This window comes from Sarcophilus harrisii, chromosome 3 (genome assembly GCF_902635505.1).
Source record: "Sarcophilus harrisii chromosome 3, mSarHar1.11, whole genome shotgun sequence".
Lineage (NCBI taxonomy): Eukaryota > Metazoa > Chordata > Mammalia > Dasyuromorphia > Dasyuridae > Sarcophilus > Sarcophilus harrisii.
Window position 1 is genome coordinate 161750523 of NC_045428.1, and position 22564 is coordinate 161773086.

General features: G+C 34.1%; 1 protein-coding gene across 1 annotated transcript in view; it reads right to left on the minus strand.

Annotated features, from left to right (window-relative positions):
* Positions 1-5406: 5406 nt before the first annotated feature.
* COL4A1 (collagen type IV alpha 1 chain) overlaps positions 5407-22564 on the minus strand; it is a 192738-nt gene continuing 175580 nt past the window's right edge. The window contains exons 48-52 of the mRNA XM_003765735.4: positions 21308-21520; positions 20012-20189; positions 14965-15079; positions 9895-10067; positions 5407-6927 (exon numbers count right to left, since the gene is read on the minus strand). Coding sequence (XP_003765783.1) covers positions 6846-6927; positions 9895-10067; positions 14965-15079; positions 20012-20189; positions 21308-21520 — 761 coding nt within the window. The 3' untranslated portion in view covers positions 5407-6845. The remainder of the gene's footprint in view (positions 6928-9894; positions 10068-14964; positions 15080-20011; positions 20190-21307; positions 21521-22564) is intronic.

The following is a 22564-nucleotide window of genomic DNA, read 5'->3' on the forward strand; positions in this document are numbered from 1 at the left end:
AACCAGGGTTCCAGTGTGTCAGTCACGTTGAAGAAAGAAGCATCCTTTTGAAAACTAAAAAGTTACTTTCTTTTACTGATTAAATTGTGACTCAACAATTAGATGTGACTAATCCTGCATCCTCATTTTTAATGAGGCTAGAGAGTGGAGACCAGATGCCTGGTGTAATTCAGATACAAAGCTTTTAAAAAAAAAATAGCTCCTTGCTATTTTGAGTGAGTAAAATGAGAAACACGCTGAATTGTAACCCACAGTGAAGAAACCCAGAAAGCACACAAAAGGCATTAATCACCGCAAACACTCCCCACGCAGGAAGAGACGATGGTGAGAATGATTCAGAGCTACGAGCATCCCATTCCACCACCACCCCGACACCCCCCAATCCACTCGAATGGAGACAGAAGGGAGGAGAGAAGGAAAAGTACATTATGAACCGCCTCCCTGCAGGCAAGCATAGGCTGGGGGAGCTGTGAGTGGGCTGTATCAAAGAGAGACCGAAATACTTGCTGTATCCGTTCTAATAGCAGCACATGATGCTGTGTCAAGGTGACATCGTCTTTCTGTATACACATTCCAGTGTCAGAATGCACCTTGGCAGTACCCAGCTGCCAGCTCTGGCCTTTCCCTCCCTGGCATCCAAACCCCAGAGAAAGCTAGCCAGAGATGCTCAGTGTACCAGCTTCTGAGTTGAATGTCTCTTGGGTTTGTTTTTGTTTTTTCTTTAGGCAGGCAGGCAATCATTAAGTATTTACTAAATACCTACTATGTGCTAAGCATTTTACTAAGCTCTAGGCAACCAAGGAAAGGAAAAAGACAATCCCTTTCCTCAAGGATCCCATAATGGGATGAGGGAGATAACATGCAAACAGCTATATATGAACAAGTGAAAATTGGAAATAATCCATAGACGTAAGAAAATTAAATTAAAGGGGGTTAGAGAAGGCTTCCTACAGAAGGTGGGATTTTTGCAGGGACTTGAAGAAAGTCAGGGAAACCAGGAATCACAGGTAAGGAAGGAGAGCATTCCAGACATGGTGGACAGAGATGGGGTGTCTTGTTTGCAGAAACATGAGGAGGACAGTGTCATTGGATTACAGATGCAGTTCATGGCAAATGGGAATTAGAGAAATATAATGTAAGGTAACAGAAAGCAAAGATGCAGAAGGGCTAAGTTTATGAAGGGCTTTTAACTTCAAACATAATCACGATAGTAGGAAAACAATGACACAGTGAATAGAAGGCTGGCTTCAGTGTCAGAAAGCCCTGGAACAAACTAGCTATTGGATTTTGAGTGAGTATTTAATCTGTGTCCTCAGGCACCTCTCTAAAATTATATAAATAGAAGAGCAGGTCCCAGTCTGCAAGATGGTAAAAGGGAATTTCCCAGTATTCAAGGATATTCCCAATTTTCTTTCTCCTCCCAAATAATTGAAATGGATATAGCACTAAGGTCTATAAAGTATTTCTGCATATATTATCTCATTTTATCCTCATAACAATTCCATGATATAGACACTATCGAAATTCTCATTTTACAAAAGAGGAAACTGAAGCATTCAGCAATACTTTTTCATGACCACATGATTATCCTGAGTGGAATGCTACAAGATTTGCAAAAGTTTATTTACTTATTTTACATGAGAATAGAACCGAAGAAAATCCTGAAGAACAAGCACTTTTTAAATGTGTGACAGAATAGAAAGGAAGGGAAGAAAGGTAAAGGCAGAGAGTAGAAAGCTAATAATAATGAGCCAGCAGAGTCACTCTTTAAGGAATAGATCAAGAGGACCATAGAATGGGACCTTCTTTGGATAGTTGAGATATAAAATTAAAAAAATAATAATAAAATAAATATATGCCTAAGCATTTTAGGAGAAAGTTTGGTCTGGAGAAAGCTGAGGTGGGACCCAATAATGGTGATGCTTCCTTTAGAATCCAAAGTGATCAGCTATTTTTCATTTTCACTAAGGAGAAATAAAAAGGGAAAGGAAAAGAAAATTACATTTATATAGAATCTATTTACCATGTACTCTGCTAACACCTTTTTAAAAATTAGTGTTATTTTAATGTTAATAATGTTATTATTATTCCTATTTTACAGCTGAGAAAATTGAGGCAAGTAGAAATTAAGTGGCTTGCTTAGGGTCAGTTATATAACTAGTAAATATCTGAGATCAGATTTGAACTCAGATAGTAATAATAATAATAGCTAATATTCATATGGAACTTACTATGTGTGAGGCACTGTGCTCAGCATTTAATGTTATTGCATTTGATCCTCATAACAACCTGGGAGGTAAATGCTGTTATTAACATCACCATTTTCAGATGAAGAAATTGAGAAAAGATACTTCCTCAGAATCATACATCTAGTTAGTGTCTGAGGCTGGATTTGAAGTTAATCCTTACTCGCTCTAGGTCCAATGCTTTATTCACTCCACCACCAGCTAGCTACTTCCATAAAGAGAAATGAATCTAAATGTTAAGTTTCCTGGAAGGTCAATTGCAAAATCTGTGAAATTCTGACATCTTGAAATCTTTAAAAACCAGATACATTCTCATCCACGTGGTATTATTTAGGCACAAACCTAAAGCCAGGGGGACTATATTTTAAGAATCTTATAGAATAACTTTGGACACATCATAATATTGTCTTAAAAGAATACAGCAACTGGAATCAAAACCTGAATTTTGTGATCTTGAGCAAGTCATTAAACTTTCCTCTCACCTTCCTTATCTGTAAAATGAGTATTGGAGTATTTATCCAACTCACCTCGTAGGATTGTGAAATCTTTAGAAAACTTGAAGAATTATGGATGCTATATAAATTTGTAATACACACATGTACATACATGCATGTGTGCTAGTAAAAATATAGAACAAATGATTTACCAAAAAATGTATATACAACACATTTTAATTATAATCTGCATTATAAACCTGTGTTAAGTCTATGCATTAAAAAACCCCAATAAATCAAGTTCTGATATGGTAACCTTTGCCACCTAACAATTTCTTCTGACAAACCAATTCAATTGACTTCAGCATCCTTTGGTATGTACATATGTCTTTGTGTGTAATGCTTTACAAACCATAAAATACTTATATATGTATATATGTACGTGTGTAATGTGTGTGTGTGTATATATATATATATATATATATATAATGTATCTACAGAGATGGATAGATAGATATTTAGATAGATAGATAGACACATAAACTGGGCAATATTTAAAGCTTAAAAGAAAGGGGGGGGCTAATAAAAAGAAAGTGCTACTATAAATGTCAGAAAAATCTAGGCATTTCATTAAGAGATTTGCCAGCAGGCTCATGGTATTGATCGATATTTCATGATAATAATAATAGTATTTATAAAGTATCTATTTGATTATATTTAGCATGTATGCTAAATATTTGTATGCTGTCTTCCCAGTTATAGTGAGAGCTCCTTTAAGGCATGGAGCCTTCAAAAAAGCATTTGCTTTTTTTGGGTATCCTCGGCATTTAGCACAGGGCCTCGTACAAAGCAAGCAGTTAATAAATTTTTAATGACTAGTTGACTCTATCCACTATGCCATGGTATCTCTAAGCATGACAAGAACAAGAGAAAATATCAGAATATCCCTTAAAAACAAGTTCTCCCACTAATAGTTAATATCTCATATCTCTCAAAATTCCTGTGGTTATAACACTTTTGTATTTTTCTTCATATTTTCATCACTGGAGCAAAAAAAAAATCATCTATTTGCAAATGACTTCCTGCACAACAGCTTACATCTTTAGGTCACACAGTCTGAGGTATGGGTAACATAAGAATCTATTATGTTTTTATTGATTTTTTTAAAGGATTTGAGTTTTTTTTCAATAATGAAAACTTAAAAGCTCTCTTCAAACTGAAATTTCTTACATGTGCTTAATTAATTTTTACTAGGTAAAACTATGGCTGCAACCATACAAAACAAAGAAATATATGTTCACTTAAGGTGTTCCCTCATGTCACAAAAAATGATCTGTGCAAAATCCAAATAAAAAGACTCGCCATTCATAGCAATGTTCTCCCAATATTTACATTCACCAATGTAATTGTTCTACTTGCATATACTCTCAGAATATTTTAAAATATCTGAAATGAAATCTAAAGTAATATTTAAAAATTGGTCTAACAATTCACACTGAAAAAAGAAAGAAGATGAAATGTGCTAATTATCTAGACCACACAAGATAAGTAGGTGGGTGGACAATCCACTATGTTAGTGCAACTGTGCATTTATGTGTGCATATTTATATTAGACACACTATAGATAGTCAATGACCTGGGACCAAAATTGAGGACATTAGGATGACATTTGGGAAGCTGAATAGTATTGCTATGTTTGCTTCTGCAAAAGCCCATTGGAATACTAATATTCTCTCAGGGGTGTCATATGGCTATGAATAATACTTTCAGGATCAGATACATAATTCATTATTTGGCATTGAAAGCTCTTCATAACTTATTCCCCTCCTACCTTTCTAGTCTTCCTGTACTTTACTCCCCAACACATATTCTTCAAGGCAGTGACAGTAGCCTCCTGTCCATTCCATGAGCAAGACTCCATCTCTTGGTTATTTTCTCTTGTTATCCTCAATGCCTATACACATATTCCTTAGTTTCCCTTACATCCATTGTCTTCTTTGACTGGAAGCTTTCCACAACTCTTCTTTGTTATTATATATTATAATAATATTCATTATTCTAATACTTTCCCTCAGTTAGTTACTTTTTATTTATCCTGTATATAGTTTACTTTGTATTCGTTTGTTTCTATAGTGTAAAATCCTTCAGGACAGAAATTTTTTTAATCTTTTTTTTTTTGTATTCTAGCACAATGCCTAGAATATCACAAGCACTTAATAAATGTTTATTAATTGGCATTGATTGAATTATGGAACACCTCAGTCTTGAAAAAATCAAAATTACACATTATACCAAAAGTAAAGATGAATATTGGGCACATAGGTAACCAGACTACATACACTGTGTTACCAATAACTTATGCATGAAAAGTAAGATATGATACCATTAAAGATATGTATGTAGATAGATCATAAATGATGAGAATTTGAGGATGCTTCGTTAATCCATAGACTATCTTTTGCCATATATAATTGTATAATTTTAACCAAATATAAAGTTAATAATTCAATAGCATAAATTTGTGTCCCTCCCATTTTCTTATTTGTTTACTTCAAATAAGACTTGGAATCCACATATCTGGATATAGCCTATCATTTGATACATATTGACACCTGAGCAGTACCAGACTTTCCTAATACATATTCTCTAGAGACTCTGAAGGCAGCAGTCCATGAAACAATTCCCTCAAAATACATATTTGGAAGACATGCAGAATAAAAATAATCTATGTTACAAAAGGCTTGCAAATTTATTAATGGTTTATGCAGTAACTTCTTGTTAAAAGCGCTGGGTCAACACTAACAACAAATTAATTAAAGCTTTTTTTTTACACAAATATTTTTTATTACAAATTTTAATTCTTAAGAAATACACATTTTTAAGAAATGGCCTTACTATTTTTTTAAATCTTTGGAATCTTCTAGAGAAATATTGTTTTAGACACAAAGGTCCCTTCTGACTTCTTGTAAATACATACCCAGGTTCTCCTTTGGTCAGTGAGAACCACTTTTACAATAGTTCATTAATGACAGAGCAGAATATGGCTTAAATGTAAAAATGTAGCCATAAGGATTTAATGAAACTGTTTTCCATACCAGTATAGAGAATGAAAAATATTCATAAGTTTAAGGCCTCTTTAAGTTTTTTAAATCAAGTCATTCAGTGTGTGATTAGTGTTTAAAACCCTGAAAATATTAAATACAGAATAAAAACAGCAAGCTCAAAGTACATGTTTTACTATATTAAACACAATAGCCATGAATCTGGATTTGTCTTTGGCACCATACAATTTTGGTATTTAAGTGAATGATGAAAGAAAACTGATGTTTCACATTAAATATTCTATTGTTTCATAGCTCACTTAAAGGACAACAAATCTGAAAAGAAGAAAACTTATATAAGCTTCATTTTAATAGTGGAACTAGAACCCAAAACCTGATTTGCCTAATTGCTGACATCTATATAAATTACTAAATATATATATATCTATCTATTTCTGACCACATTTGGACCATCTTTATTCCACAGGAAAGTTGTGTTTTTCTGCAAAAGCAGGTGCATAGTACCACACAGAGCAGAGAGATATAAATTTATGCATTTGGTTTGGAAGATATGGCTATTTACTCCTTAATTATATTTGGTAATCCCATAACCTTTTTTTTTTACATTACTATTATTTGTACAGGAACAATAAGTACATATCAAAGGACCTACCATTTTGGGAAAAGCTAGACAGTGGTATAAACAACATTTATATCTGAGAAGGGGTCAAATATGAATCTAAATATAATAAAAAAATGTCAAGGGGGAGTCAAACAGTATGTAAGTCACTGCATACCTCCTAGCACCTCTTGATTTTTCTGACTGAGCTTTGGCTTTACACTCAGTACATGATAGCACACAGACTTTTTCTTTCTTTTTTTTCTTAAATAAAAAGTGCCATTTGGTATGTCAATATTTGAAGCTTATTGTTGTCTCTTTTTTTCTTCTTCAGCAAGTAGAGAGGACCAATAAAGCAAGGCGTGTTAGTTATGCAAATTCCTATAAGGCACTTTACTGTTTTCTTATTCGACAACAGTGAGGTACACAGGATATATTTCTAGGGTTCATTGCTGTTAAAAAATGAATAGCACCATATTGTGACGTTAGCTGAGACTGGGAGTCATTATGTTCTTCTCATACAGACTTGGCAGCGGCTAACGTGTGTGCGCAGTTCTCCTGCTTTTAAAGTTGATGGAGTAGGCTTCCTGTAATCAAGAAAACAAATAGCTCTCTCAGGAGTCATGTAATGATTAGGCTTTTCAAACAGTGGTGAGAATGTACATTTCTTTAAAACAACAAGGAATTAAGCAATGAGGTGGGCCAGTAGATAGAGTGCTGGGCTTGGCGTGAGGAGGACTCATCTCCTGAGTTCAAATGTGATCTCAGATACTTCCAAAGCTGTGAGACCCTCAGGAAACAAGTAACTTAACCCTTTTTGCCTCAATTTCTTCATCTGAGTTGGAGAAGTGGAAAAGTACTGCAGTATTTTTGCCAAGAAAATCTCAACTGGGATCATAAGGAGTCAGACATGACTGAAACCACAAAATAACTAGGAACTACAAAATAACAAGGAATGCAATATTTTGAATGTATTGAATGTGATGTCAACTGGGTTCAAATCCCACCCCAAAGTCTTACTTGCTATGTTAGGTTAGTCAGTTAACCTCTAGAGACTTGTCTCCTCATCTAAGCTGAGGAGGGCTGAACTTGATGGAATAACTTGATGGAAATATCCAGTGTCTCAGTATGTCAGGCTTGAGTTTAAAATTTTGTTGTTGTTCAGTGGCTCAATCATATCCAGTCTCTGTAATGCTGTTGACTAGAGCCTGTCAATATTCTCCATTAGGGGTTTCTTGGCAAAAAGGTACTGGAGTGGATTTCTCTGGTTTAACAACACCCACCCCTTTTAGTCTGGCATTCAAGGACATTCATAATCTGATCCAAACCTTCCTCTCTTACCTTCCCTTCCATTATTCAATAAAGTTAATCTGTTCTCTTTATTGTCCACCATTCTTCCCCAACATTACTTCTACTTTTCTATATGCATTGCTTGAATATGCCCTACTTTCCTCTCCATCCAGCATTTCATCTTTCAGGTCCAGCTCAATCATCTCCAGTATAACTTTCCTGAACAACCGTAGGGAACTTTCCTGGTTCTAAAATACCTTGAGTACTTATTATCCATATAATTCATAGAGCATTTGATTATAAACTGCTTAACTTCATTTAAATTTTTATGTAGCTAAGACTTATCTCCTCATCTAGAGTATAAGGTAAGTTTTTTTTTTAGGAGAGGGACAACTCCATAGTAATGGTCATGTTTTCACGCACTTAGAAAGGAATCAGTAAATGTCTGAATGAAGTAAAAAACAGGAACTCTGAAAATATTGCCAAATTATTTTTAGACAGTTTAAAGTTTACATAGGTAGTACCATATATATTGTTCCTGAAATTTCCTCCTTATTTCACAGCTAAAATTATTACATACTGGAAGCTTAGAAATGGGTCCAATTTCATCAAAACAAAAATCTTTATGTAAGCAAAGTGTGGAGTTGTAGAATTTTGGCCACCTTGGTTTAAGCTGTTTTTGAAATAGACACAACATGGCATGCATGAAATGAATCTAAACAGTCCTTTGGAGTTCATTGTAATAGGTTTTCCTTCTGAAAGCATTTTCAATTGATTTATTGCTTCCAGATTGAACTATTCAAGGATTTGTTGAAGGTATTCCCTTTCCTGACAAAAAACCAAAACTCCCTTAACAAAATCTCACTCTTAACATTTCATCATGGAAAAGAAGTGAGAGTGACACAGAAGTGACTCTCTACTAAAGTCTCATCAATATCTTCCAATGTTGCATGGAAGTGACCCTTCAAGGTTACACAAATGCTGCACAAGTTTTGGTAGATTCTGCCAAGATGGAGAAGCTTTGAATACAGACCAGATGCTGAAGAACCAATCCACCTAACTTTGGCGAACCTTATTACCTAGTTATCTATGGAATAATGAATTTTTAGTCACAACATTTTTATCAAAAAAATTCATATTTTCTGAATCAAAAAAAGCAATGTCTATCAATACTATAACGGGAAATCTTAGCGTTAGTGACCCATTAATATGTTTATTGTTTTCATGATATCCTATTTTTATGATTATGGAAATTTAATATTTCCATCTCAAATTAAATTGTGTCTTTTTTTGTCAATGTTAGTTTTGATGGTCCCTCAAAAATGCCTGCATCAACTATAAATTAGGCCTGTGTGTCAGTGACTTGTCTGTTGAAGTATAATCAGCAGAGAACATTTTTTTTTTACCTTTATGCAAATTCTCTCTGCCCCAGAATGGAAGCAGACAGAAGCATAGCAGGTTTTCACAGACTTTTTCCCCAAAAGTATTGCTTTTGGTAAAGGCAGAAAGACTTGTCTCCAGGGATGAGAAGTATTTATTTCAGGAATGAACAGTAAGTAATTGTTCAATCTCCCTCAGCCTTCTGCCTCTGTTTCAACACAGACTGCAGCTGGTGCTAAATTAAGAATAGAGGGTTCATTATATGCTACTGTCCATTAGTGACTGGGCTACACTCCAAATTAATTTCAATGAGGTTATCAGTCACTAGGGAGAGTTGTTGTAGAGGTAAAAATTTTTGGTCTTGAAAATAAAAGTTCTTTTCTCTCTGGCCAAAATTGGTATATTTGTCCAGAAATTATTTTTATGGTCATGATTTACAAATATCTTTTGCCAAGTCACTTAGAGGACACAAAACAAAAATCAACTTAAGTTATCCAGGTAATGAAAACCTCCAACAAAAATTTGTTTAAGATGTGTGTTAGCTTTTCACTTCATTTTAAAATCTGTAATATTAGAATATGTTCAACTATACTAGATCAATTTCTATTGGATTCATCTAGATGAGATGATATACTTCTGGTTTCAGTATCTGAACAGTGATGAAGTAAGTGTATCAGTATCAAGCCCAGGCCTGTTGTAGGATGTATTTCTGTGATCCCTTTGAGGCAAATGTATCCTATATGACAAAAGGAAGAAACATCCACTTTCATTATTTTATAACTAACTAGATTATTATTTTGGTATGTATCAATAGGTCTTTGATGATTAATAGTGATATAGAAATAAAAGGGAAGGCCAAAAATCAAGAAAAATTCTTGACTTACTTGAACATCTCATTTCTTTCTATAGTAGCAAGCCAGAAGCTATAAGCATTTGCATAATAATTACAAGTCCCACGACCATGGCATTCAATGAAGGGTGCACTTCTAAATTCTTCCAGACAGGAACCAGGGGATGCTAGTGCCTGGCCAGAACCTTCGGCACCAGCGCTGGTGTGCTGGAAAACAAATTAGAATAAAACATCAGAAAAATTCCCTCCCAAATGAATATAAGATTTATTGTAAATTAGAGAGTTACATTAGGAACTGGTACATCTCCTTGCCTCATATGGTGACTATTGAAGACAAACTAAGAATGAACAAGACAAAGACTTCACAGATTGCCATAGGGGATTCATGCTCTCCTTTCCTGGCAATAAAGCTACAAAGTTCAGTATGTAAGGAATTTGGGTGTACCTCTAATTGGACAATAAATGCATTCCTAAAAATATGTGTGAATCATATTTCTATTAAATAGAACCACCCTTTCAATGCAAAAAAATGATAATACCTTCTCTAGAACAAAGAGTAATTCTCTACAAAATTATCTGTTTATTAAGTTTGTATTTTTATCTATGTGGTTAAGAGAAAGACAATAGACAAAGACAATATTCTGTGTTCCTTATTTCACCTCAAATGTTTTCCCCTCACTTTTTCATTGGCTTTTAAAGCATACAGGAATAATATACAATCATTGAATTTTAGAGCCAGAAAGGAACAGAAACCATCTATAACAACCCACTCATCTTACGAGTGATGAAATCAAGTCCCAGAGCCATTTAGTGTTTTTGAACTTGAGCTGAGGTCTCTTGACTTCCAGACTAATTCTATTTCCATTACATTCCACTGCACAGGTAAGGTACAGAAACAAAGAAGAAGAATTGAGTAATTCATGTCAAAAGTACCTACTAACTCCAAGCTTCCAAGTTCTTAATACCATATCCCTGGCTAGGTATGGTAGGCTATCACGGTTTGTTTTCTTAGGTGTGAAGCAATTTAAGATTAATAGTCACAGAACCCTGGCATCTGAGTGGTGTAATACTCTTCCTCACAGCAATTTAACTTTCCCTTGTGGACTAAGTCATCTCTCTGAAATGGCACTTTACTAGAGAATGGGTGAAGATGACACGGCCTTTATAAATCACATAGGGTTTTATGGACTAATATTGTGAAATGGTTAGCTCAGAAGGGTAATTTGACTCCCCAGGTAGACTCAGACTTGTGTTCTGTGAGGCAAAGACTAGTCAGCCCACACCATTTTAGAATGACTTAGCACAAGGTAAGAGGCTAAGACTGTCAAACTCAGCAGTAATTGCTTGTCATATGGAATGATCTCACAAGGAGTTTCTCTCTTCTCTAAATCATGTGTGGCTTATTGAGGGCATACTAGAAATAGTTTCTAAGGCTCAAGAGAACCAATTGTCAAATTTTCAGTGTGACCATTTACACCTCAGAAATCAACAAATGTTATAAATCAAAGGTTGTTTTATTGTTTGGTTGATTAGTAGGTCTAAGAAAGTGATGGGGAAAATATTAATAATGCAAATTAAACTTAGAAATAAGTCATGCATTCTTTTTTATGTTAAATATGGTAGAAATATATGTTGAGTTCAATATATGCATACATATTTATACAATTATCTTGTGGCACAAGAAAAATCAAATCAAGCCAGAAAAAAAATGATAAAGAAAATAAAACGCAAGCAAACAACAAAAAGTTGCTATGTTGTGTGTTGTGTGTTGGAATGCTATGTTGTCATATATCATACATTCTTGAGGGGCATCTTGTTAAACATATATCAGCATACTCCTGCTTAAGATCTGAATGTCAACTGAAGTTCAAGAGGTAGGGTTCAAGGAAGTAGTTTAATTGTCAAGTAACAATTGAAAATGAAACAGTTGTGATAGTTTTCAAATCAAGAGAACTAAACAAGCATGATACATGTCTACAAAATATATCTCAATGCCATTCACAATCAGAGACAGAATGTCGGATTAGATGGATCATGGATCTGGCCCAAAATAGAATTTTTTATTTCCTCAATATGTTAGAACTAGAATCCATTCAGTTTATTTGTTTTCAAATACATTTTCTCTCCATGAGGACAAAATTTGTTTACCAGAAGCAAACAGTGAGGGGTGGGTTAAATATTAAAAGTATAACATGATATGTTTTATTTTTGCATGCCATTCTTATGATAAATCATGAGAATAATCATATCTAAAATTTATATGACACTATGTACCAGAGGGCAGCTTGCTGGTGCAGTAGATAAAGTACTAGGTCTGGCGTTAGGAAGATTCATTTTACTGAGTTCAGATCTGTTACCTTGGTCAATTCACTTAATCCTATTTGCCTCAGTTTCCTCAATCTGTAAAATGAGCTGGAGAGGGATATAGCAAACCACTCCAGTATCTTTGCCAGGAAAACCCCAAATGGATTCATGAAAAGTTGAATACAATTGGAAGATGACTGAAAAACAACAACATTTGCCATGTACTGTACTAAACACTTTATATATTTTATCTCAATTGATCTCACAACCACCTTGTGAGAGAAGTGTTTTTATTAAACAGCTGAGGAAACTGAGGCAAACAGAAGTGAAATGCAATCATATAGCTGGTGATTATCTAAGGGTAGACTTGAACTTAGATCTTCCTGATTTCCAGCTTAGAATTCTATCCATTTCACTGGCTGTCTTTACATATAAAATATGCTTCTTGAACTAAAACTGTACAGATTATTCACTTCAGTGCCTCCTCTGGATCATGTGGTGGATGAAGAGCCATATTGTTAACTTTTCTATACAAACTTAGATCACCACAGAGAGTTACCAGCAGAAATTTCAATTGCCTAGAAATCTGAGGAAATGTTAGAAGCCTATGTAAAACCTAGAGAATTTCAGAATCCATTTCCTTTTTTATCCAGAAAAATCAGTGTTTCAATTTCATAAATTGCAATTGGTTATATTCCCCCTTTTGAAATATCCTACTTGGTGCTATGGCCCAAAGAAAGAATCCTGTTCTCTTTGAAAAAAACCAATCTGACCTTGCTTTGAAGTCCTTTGGACAATTTCTCAATGGAAAATCATTCTTACATTTGAACAAAGTGAATATTCTTCACAGACTCCTCAACCACCTTCTAATTGTGATGGGTAAAGTTATTTCGCTTTTCAAACCAACTTTACATTCTATACATTGAAAAGGAAATAACTAATGTTCTGCCCTTTCTCTTTTGAAGACGACACTACAGGTAGAGACCATTGTGCCTCCTAAAACAAATTGCAGGCTGGCATACTTTTTAGAAATGGCTACTGCTGGTCTTGAAACTGTGGTTAAATCTGTAAAAGGGGAAGCTGCTGACATTTAGAGGCTTATTCTGATCTCCTGAACATCATTATCTCTATATGCTTTTGATTTTGGCAATCATATTCTAAGCCTTTGTGTGAATGGCAAAAGAATAAGAGATACTAAAAAAAAAAAAAAACTACTTTCCTGCATCTCTTTTCACTTCACCTCTACTCACTGAACTTATTTTTTTGTACATTGACACAGATTACACTTAGTGTGATACCAAAGTGAAAATCCCAATATTTTATTCAAATGAAATTTAGCATCAGAATTCCTCCATAGTCTCTTCTAGAACCTTTAGTTTTCTTTTTTGTCAGAATTAAGCATTAACATTTTGAATAGAGAAATACATACTACATTTTTGACAAGAACATATTATCCATTAAAATCCATGCATTTTTGTTCTATAAGAAATGCGAATTCTACTAGCCAATGCAGGGAACTCTACTGTGTTCAATGTGGAAAAAATTCAAAAAAGTACTTTAATATTTAATTATTTGAACAACTTCTAAAAATAAACAAAATAGTAATTAGTATAAGTCACTTCCTCTTTCAATTTAGCAGCCACCTGATAAAAGAGCTGTGGTCCTTGGGACAATTTAATTTTATAGCCTGCAAAATATCACCATAACAGATAGAGCAGAAAGTGACAATTGTGAAGAATCCAAGACAGGAAAGACATTTCTGTGGAAAGTAAATTGTTCATCCTAACCTTTTAGGGAGGAGGCCAGCAAATATGAAAGGAAACTTGGCCTGAAGAAGTCAAGGATTTCATAGTTTGAAGTAAACATGTTTTGGACTGAGACTAAAAGTGACTAAAAATAGGAACAATGAAATCAGGGGAGCCACAATAAAAATATTCTCCAACAAGTTAAACAAAACTCAAATGATTCTTAGAAAAGTGTCCAAAGAAGGCAGAACTTCTCAGGGAAAATATGGTACCATTCTTGGCTATGTCACACTGGTACCTTGCATATTACCTGGCACATAATAGACAATTAGTAAAAGTTTTTTAAATGAATCTGACAGTTTTGACATAAATACTTAGGGAGAAGAGCCAGTCAGTCATTCCTATGAAGTATAAAGACCAGCTATTGGATGACAATCAAAGAGAAAATGGACCCAAAATAAAACCCAGTGAAAGTTCATTTCCTCATTTGGATGAGCTAAAATTATCCAATTGTATTTTTCAGATGTTTCTCCCACTCTACTCTCCCCCATTCAGATGTTTTACTAGTAAGTGTGTTGTTGTGTTACATTAAAATATATACCTCCACATATTCCATTATCTTTTTTCTTCTGAAAAAACAAACAGATTTTTAGACCCTTAGGAAAAATTGTCACATTGCTTGAGCTAGAAACAATTCAATTGAACAGCTGAGGACTGCACTCAGAAGGTGTATAAATGTTTCCTCCATTTTCCAGAAGGGTTCTAGTGTTGTCTATTCTAGTTTTGAATCCCCAAAGGTGAATGACTCTAGGACTCTAGGAAACAAGCATATGGGACCCAAATGCAGAGTGGGTAAAAGCCTGCAGTGCCCTGAAAGATATAACTAGCAATGAGACAAATGTGGAGTGAAGGATTTGTTTATTTTCCTATCTGCAGCATTCAGTGACTAAAATCTCACAACAATGAAAACAAAATTGTTGTTACTTATAGCTACATAGTGGAGGAATAAAATAGGCCCTCCCCACAGGAAAGATATGGCTTTCTATAACACTTACCATAACAAAAGAATAGCCAATCCAAAGTGATGACCATCCACTGGGACACTGTGGTATTTGGATTGTCTGACTATGGACTGCCATCACCATGGCAGGAGCCTCACATACAGCACACCTGTGGAAATGAGAGACAAAACATTTAGTTAGATGTCAATAGTCTCCTGTCTGCAGGGTTTTTTATTTATTTTATTACTTAATGGAATTTCACAGATTGCCTAGCCCAATCCCTAAAGCTTGAAAGTTGTCTACAATATGCAAGAAGTGGTTGCATTTTTCAAATTCACACTGTTCAAAATTTTAATATTGCAAAATAGGGTAACTTGCTCCAAATCAATGGAAGTATACAATATGAATTTAAATAATGCAACTGCTTCAGGGAATTCATTATTTGCAATAATTGAGACCTAGTTGTACTCTCTAGAGGTCATCCAGCCTCCATTTGTAAACCTCTAGGGATGGAGATTTCACTCAATCTTATTACTGGAAGTCTTTACTTATTGTTTATTAAATCATGCTACATCCATCACTGGGCATCCCATGATTAATGTTATAAATACATGCCATGTGTCTTTCAAAAATGAAACCAATTGTTTTCAGGCAACTTACTATAAATATATGTTTTACATCAAACTCTGATGATTTGTACAATCTTTCTTCAAGGAAGCTAGGGAAGAATAATTTAAACCTGAGCATTCTTCTATGTGGGGAGAGAGAGAGAGAGGAGTACCTTTGCACCAGACCTAAGATAGAGTGTTGTGGCTGAAAAAGCTGTTAAAAAGACATAAGGGACTTTAAAATTTTCTCAAGTTAAAATAAAACTCTTGAATTACATACAGGAGTAAATAAAACGCATATATAGTCCTTAGGTTTGCTCAAATTTTATACAAAAATACTCTCATTTGGGGAAATGAAGCACATTTGTAAAGGCTGGTTTTTAAAAAATGTTGTTTTTCAAAAAAAATTAAATACCGACAGTGAAGTAATTGCATTCAAGTCACAAATTGAACAAAATGTTAACAAAGCCGATAAATGAATATAAATGCAGTTAATAATTATACCTAGTTGTGCTAGAACATTTGCATGAAAATGCATGAAGAGTAGGTGGAGAACATAAATTAGTCATTTGATTTTCATTGGACTTTTGTGTCTCTGTGTGTGCCGTTTTCCATTTTATTCACACAAATGCAGATGAATTAAAAGGTTTCATGAAATTGGTCTCATATAGCTGCTGCCATCTGCTTGCCAAACAGAAAACAAGAATACTGCAGGAGAGGGATGGTGCCTATTTAAAGTGTCTCCCTCGGTAGTAAGGAAGTTGTTTGGGGAAGAGTTTTAGTCCACAAGCCAGGTAGGTTGGAAAAGATAATGAAACCACAGAATTTTAGAACTAGAAAAGACTGCTATTTAATATGGGACCTGCATAGGCAATGTCACCCATGCAGAATGACAACTCATTTATAAGTTATAGTGCTAAAGAGCTGCCTGGGAGTACTGACATGTTAAGTGAATTCCCAATGATCACAAGATGATGTGTATCAGAGACAGGACTAGAACAGGGGCAAGATTTTCTTGATTCTGGGACTAGTAGTCATTAAGCCATGCTGCTCTGTGAAAGGGATCTTACTGATATGGCCCCATAATATTGCCCCATGAACTAGTTTAAAAAATGTAATTGGGAAATACTTAAAAATAAATAAATAAAATACAAGAGAATAAAAATAACATTAATATCTGGTTTTCTAAGTTAATAAGAAGTCTGCAAGAATCCTTATGTAAGGTGAAGTGACTCTCATTTCCATTTGAATTTGACTGATTTAATCCATTTCCTTTTATATATGAGGAATCCAAGACCTATAAAGATTATTTAATTTATTCTCGACAAAATTAAGACTAAACCCACTTTCCCTTGATTCTTAGTTTAGTATTCTTTCCACTCCACACCATTGCAGTCATTAACAATGAAATTTTTCAATGAACTATTACTCCAAAGGGTAATCTGACTACATCAACTTTTTTCAAAAATAAGCAAAATCAAAAACAAACTCAAAATTACTCTTTCTTGTTGTTTGTTTTTGTGTATAGAATTCTGGACTTCATGTAAAGGCAATTCTCTAATCAGACATTTGGACATTAAAGTGATATTGTGAGAATGGAAAATCTCTGGTGATCTTTTTGGAATGGAAACTCCTTGAAGGCCATGACCGTTTCATTTTTGTCTCTGTATCCCAATAGCTTAGCATATGTTGTTGCTGTATAGTTATTGAAACACATTTAACTTTTTTTGACCCCGTAAGGGGATTTTCTTGGCAAGGAGTTGTCATTTCCATCTCCAGTGGATAAAGCAAACAAAGTAAGTGCCTTGTCCAGGATTATGAGTTATAAAATGTCTGCAGCCCAATTTGAACTCAGGTTTTCTTAGCTCCAGGCTTCCTGACTCTAGGCTCCATTCTATCCCCGGAGCCACCCAGCTTCCTCCATTAGCACATAGCATGAGCTTGAGAAATGCTTACTGATAGAATGATTGATATTAATCCTGAAAAGTTGTTGGATAAAAATTTGAAAATGATAATAAATAAAAGAGAAACAGAAATTAATAACTATGCTTACTACAAAGAAAAATGATGCATTTGTTTCTGGTCATCTGTTTTTATCTGATGTGCAACCTTTAGAAATGACTAAGCAATCAGAACACTCTAAAAGAAAGTATCACAAGAGATATGAGGTCTTACACATTAAACAATATCTAAGATGGGAATTAATATGTTATATGTATAACATATAAACATATGTACATATATGTCTGTACACATATTTATATGTTAAGATATATAGACACGGATGGGTAGATAGATCATTTATAAATCATCATTCTGGGCTTAAGAATCACTGAAGATATTTTTAGGACAGGGACTACATCCTTCTCAGCTCTGTATCTTTTCCCAGGTTCTAGCACAGTTCACCACACTCAGAGAATGTTTCATATATTTTTAAAGGGTATTGTTGAATTAATAACATACTGTTGTCAAAGAAACCCATACAAGATCAGGCATTTAAGAATTTTGGCTTTTTTGGCTTTAAGAATTTCAGTTTCTTTGAAGGGAGGTACTTTATCTTATAAAATTTTATTATCTGGGGCTTACCTACCAGAATTATGACTCCACTTGGGGCCTTCTTAAATAAATTTTGCAATAAAGAAGTCTGACATAATAGAGTTTGGGGGTTGTAACTGAGTTCAAATTCAATCTTTAATACCTCATTTGTATGACCTTGAAGTAGTCACTTAATTTTTAATGTGCCCTAAATATTATTCTAGAAATAATAATCTACTAAATCATTGATAGTTATGGAGAGAGTTACTATACTAGGAGTTCCCCATACTGATGAAGTAAAAGTCCATATATTTGCCTAATGGTAATAGGTTGATTCGTTGGGGTTTTTTTTAACATTACTATTGAGGGAAAAGAACATTTAAATTGCTTTTTATTTTGTTCTTATTGAAATAGGGGTGTTTCTGAGTATGAGGTCCTCTAGGCCTAGGATAGTAAACAGATACTGATCTAAAATGTAGGTTTATATATTAAAATATAGTATTAGATAAATAAAATAGAGACCATGAAGGTTACTTTCATATTTTAAGTTTCATATTCTTTCTTTTTCTATTTTCTAATACTTAGAAAACTGATTCCTTCAAATTTCAAGAAAAAAATGAGAAATGCAGATGGATAAAGAACTAAAAAAAATCATTATATAATATATTCAAACCTATCATCTTGTAGGAAAAAAAGCTTAATAGCTGTTTTATGTGTTTCATATTTTATTAGAAAAGGTCCCCCCCTTTATTTCCTTTCCACATTATAGTATGACTATCTCTTTTGTCTTGAAAGGTGATCTGCCTCTGACTTATCTCCAAGAACTTTATCAATCTACTGACATCATAAATTGACCACATTCTAAAAGGTACCAATCAGTGGTGCTCCTATGTCAATTAGAAATGCCATTTGATGGGTGATCCTAAGTTGCTTCTTTTCACTCACTCTGAGTAGATAGCTTTCAATGAATCAGTGGTACTACACTATAATTTACCTCAAGAAGCTAATTATCCCTTAGATTTTTTTAAAGAAAGATTAGCCATTTTTCTTTTCTTTCAATATTCCCTTATTGACTTTTAGCTTGATATGAGAAAAATGCAAGTTATTCATTTGTTGCTTAACCAAATTGACTTACAGGTTTTCTGTGAACTCTTGATGGTGCTGAGGATTCTACATTTAATTTGAAAGAAGAAAAGATAGAAGGACTTTGATCCACTTCTTTATATAGGATTTCAAACCTGGGAAACTATTGCAGATTCTGAAGCATACTGCCAAACACTATACTGTGCAATCATTAAATGTAGTAGCTGAAGAAAATGTCTTTGTGGAGATTTCTTGGAGAGGTTTCAGTTATAAGCCTATGAGGCTACAGTACACAGTATTCAGGCAATGCCCTTTTATTAGAGAAAGGAATTTCAATTCCTTTCAAAGAAGCTCTAGAATAAGAGTTCTAAGCAAAGTTTTATCTGCAATTCATCTTCAGAATTTGACTTATTCTGAACAGAGGGATAGGGATAGGAAAACTTCCTGATAAGGAAATTCCTCCTATGAAGAAAAGTAGGTGCCTTCTCCAAAATGAGGTTAAGTGATTTAGTCATAGTCACACAGCTAATATATGTCAAAGATAAGCTACTGCTGCCCTCTGTTCTGTAGTTACTTGTTAAAAATTTTAACTAAATATATATATATATATATATATATGTATACATATATACACACATATACATACACATATATACATAATATATGTATATATGTATAGATAGATAGATAGGCTTGTGGCCAAAATGATTTAAGTTTCAGAAAATGAAATTTTCATTACCAAAAATTCAACATTTCCAGCACACAACATAACAAAGATTTAAGCATTTTACTACATAAAAAGAACCCTCTTGCCCCAAGCAGAGAAATCTGCATCTTCTTTTTTTTCAAACTGAATTATAAAATGCTCTACCCACCTACTAATAAAAGGCCTAATGTTTTCACCAGAGATAGGTGCCATTGACATTGGCATGGGCTCAGGAGTAGACAACCAATAAGAGTAGTCATTTCTTGATGCAAAGTTGCAAACATTGTTAATATTGCAGAAGAGAAATGGCATAGTACTGAATTTTCGCAAACAGCTTCCAGCCGTACCTAAATAGTCAAAGAAAAATAATATGGGTTTATGAAAAAGACATGAGAAATGGTTAAGGTTGTCTATTTTAAGCTCCTCAGTGAAAAGGCTTGTATGTATAAAGAAATGCTTCATTTGTCCTAACTGATGATGCTTATAGAAAATTTTAAGTTTCTTTTTTAGTCTTTTTTTGTTGTTTTTTTTTACTGTTGTTGATTTCTGCACAGACAATATCTTTATTTTACATTTCTTTATAAAGTACTTAGAAAACTGTAATGTACTTTATAAATAGGAACTATTCTCATAATGAAGGAGAGTTTAAATTTTTTTCAATAATCTTTCTATTCCTGATATATCAACATAGCAATATAATCATAGCCTACAAAGTTGTGAAGTTGAATTGACATATGTTAACTGTGAATCTACATAAATTCTAATTGTTATTATTATTATTATCAATATCATTATTAATCATAGAAGATAAATTTAGAGCAAGAAGGAACCTTAAAAATCTTGCATTTTAGTCTAACTCCCTTATTTTACAGATGAGAAAACTAAGGCTATGAGAGGTTAAGTGATCTGCTCAGGCTCACATAGCTAATCAACATCTGAGGCAGGATTCAAATAATCTTCCTGACTCCAAACACAGCTCTCTGCCTAGTACTGTACTGCCTAGAGGTCCCTGATGATGGGACCTCATCATAAAATAGGCAAGAGTCACATTTATGCTGACAATCCCATTGTCAAGTTTTCACAGAGAATTTTTATTTGATTTTTTCAGCAATTTTTCTCATATACATGTTATAACTCATGTTAGGCTTTAGTATCTCAGGCTTATTTCAAAACAGATGAAGGAAATCTGATATGTATCTATGTATGTATATATCTGTCTATTTGTATCCATCTATCTATCATCTCTTTCTGCCTTTATCTATCATCTATCTATAAACAATTCTTTAATAACAAGCAGTGTCTTCTTAATCATATCCTAGTTATACTCTCCCTTAAATATTTGGAATAATCTTATTCAATAGACCTACAAATTCAGAAATAAAGTAAATCTGGATCTAGCAAAAATTTATTCATATCAAATTTTTTTTATCTTTTAGAATTTTTAAAATGATTTTTAATATCTTACCCAAGTCCTGACCATGTGCACGTTCATTCCCCTGTACGTAGAGCAAGGAATAGCCATGGTAAATTATTTTGGTCCCAGGAGGGCATTGTGGATCATCTATGGTTTGACTGTGCCTAGTAACAAGGAAGCCATGATCTACAGAGGGGGTACCTGGTGGACCCATTGACCCTGGAAGCCCATCTGGACCGGGTGGACCAGGATGTCCTTTTGGACCTGTAGGAAAGAACCAAAAAGAAATCATTCAATTTTCTTTTCCCTGGCTATGGCCCAATACCTATGAAAGAGATCTATCAGACTTAAAGATGTTATCATAAAATATGTCACTAACACTTGTTTGTACTTTTTAGCACATTGTAAAGAGCAAGTTATAACCTTCCTTGAGCTCTCTTCTTCATAGTGTTTTATTTTTCTTTCTAAAATGCCCTTCTTAAGCTATTTTTATTAGGCCATCTGATACTACAGCCATAAATCTCTACAAAGTTGAATTCTTGTATTTCATCCAAGGGGTCTTGTTAATGAATGCCAAAAGTGTCTCCTTTTGGTCAAGACAAAAAAGGCCGTGTTATAGTAGAATGAACCTGGACATGGGTGTTCTTTTTTCCCCCTGAGGCAATTGGGTTAAGTGACTTGTTCAGGGTCACACAGCTAGGAAGTGTTAAGTGTCTCAGACTATCCATGTACCATCTAGCTGCCCCAACATGTGTGTTCTGAATCTGCTACTTCCTAACCAAGAAACATGTACAAGTGGCTTTACTTTTCTGAGACCAAGTTCATACTTCTATAAAATGAAATTAATAGTATCTGCACTAGCTACCCAACAGGTAGCTAGGTAGTTTTGAGAGAAACATTTTATAAATTATAAAGCAGTATAAGAAACTAAGAAACACCAGAGCACAGTAGTGAAGAAAATACATTGAACATGGAGAAGGAAACCCTGATTAGCATTGCCAGCTCTGCCACAAACACAGGGAAATCACTTAACTTCTCTGAGGCAACCTCAGCCTACTTTTTTATAGAATAAAAACAATACTTGCATTATTCACCTCTCAAAGTGGCTTCTCATCTGTAAAACACTATATAAATATGAATTTTTATTAAGACAAATCTGTCTATTACTTCTTGATCTCATTCCTTCCAGGAACTTGCTCCATGAGTTATTCCTTCTCTCTATATATTGGATCCTTCTCCCTAGCTAAAAACATCATTAAAAAAACTCTCCTCAATTCTATGATCTCTTACCCTCTCATCCTCTGTCCT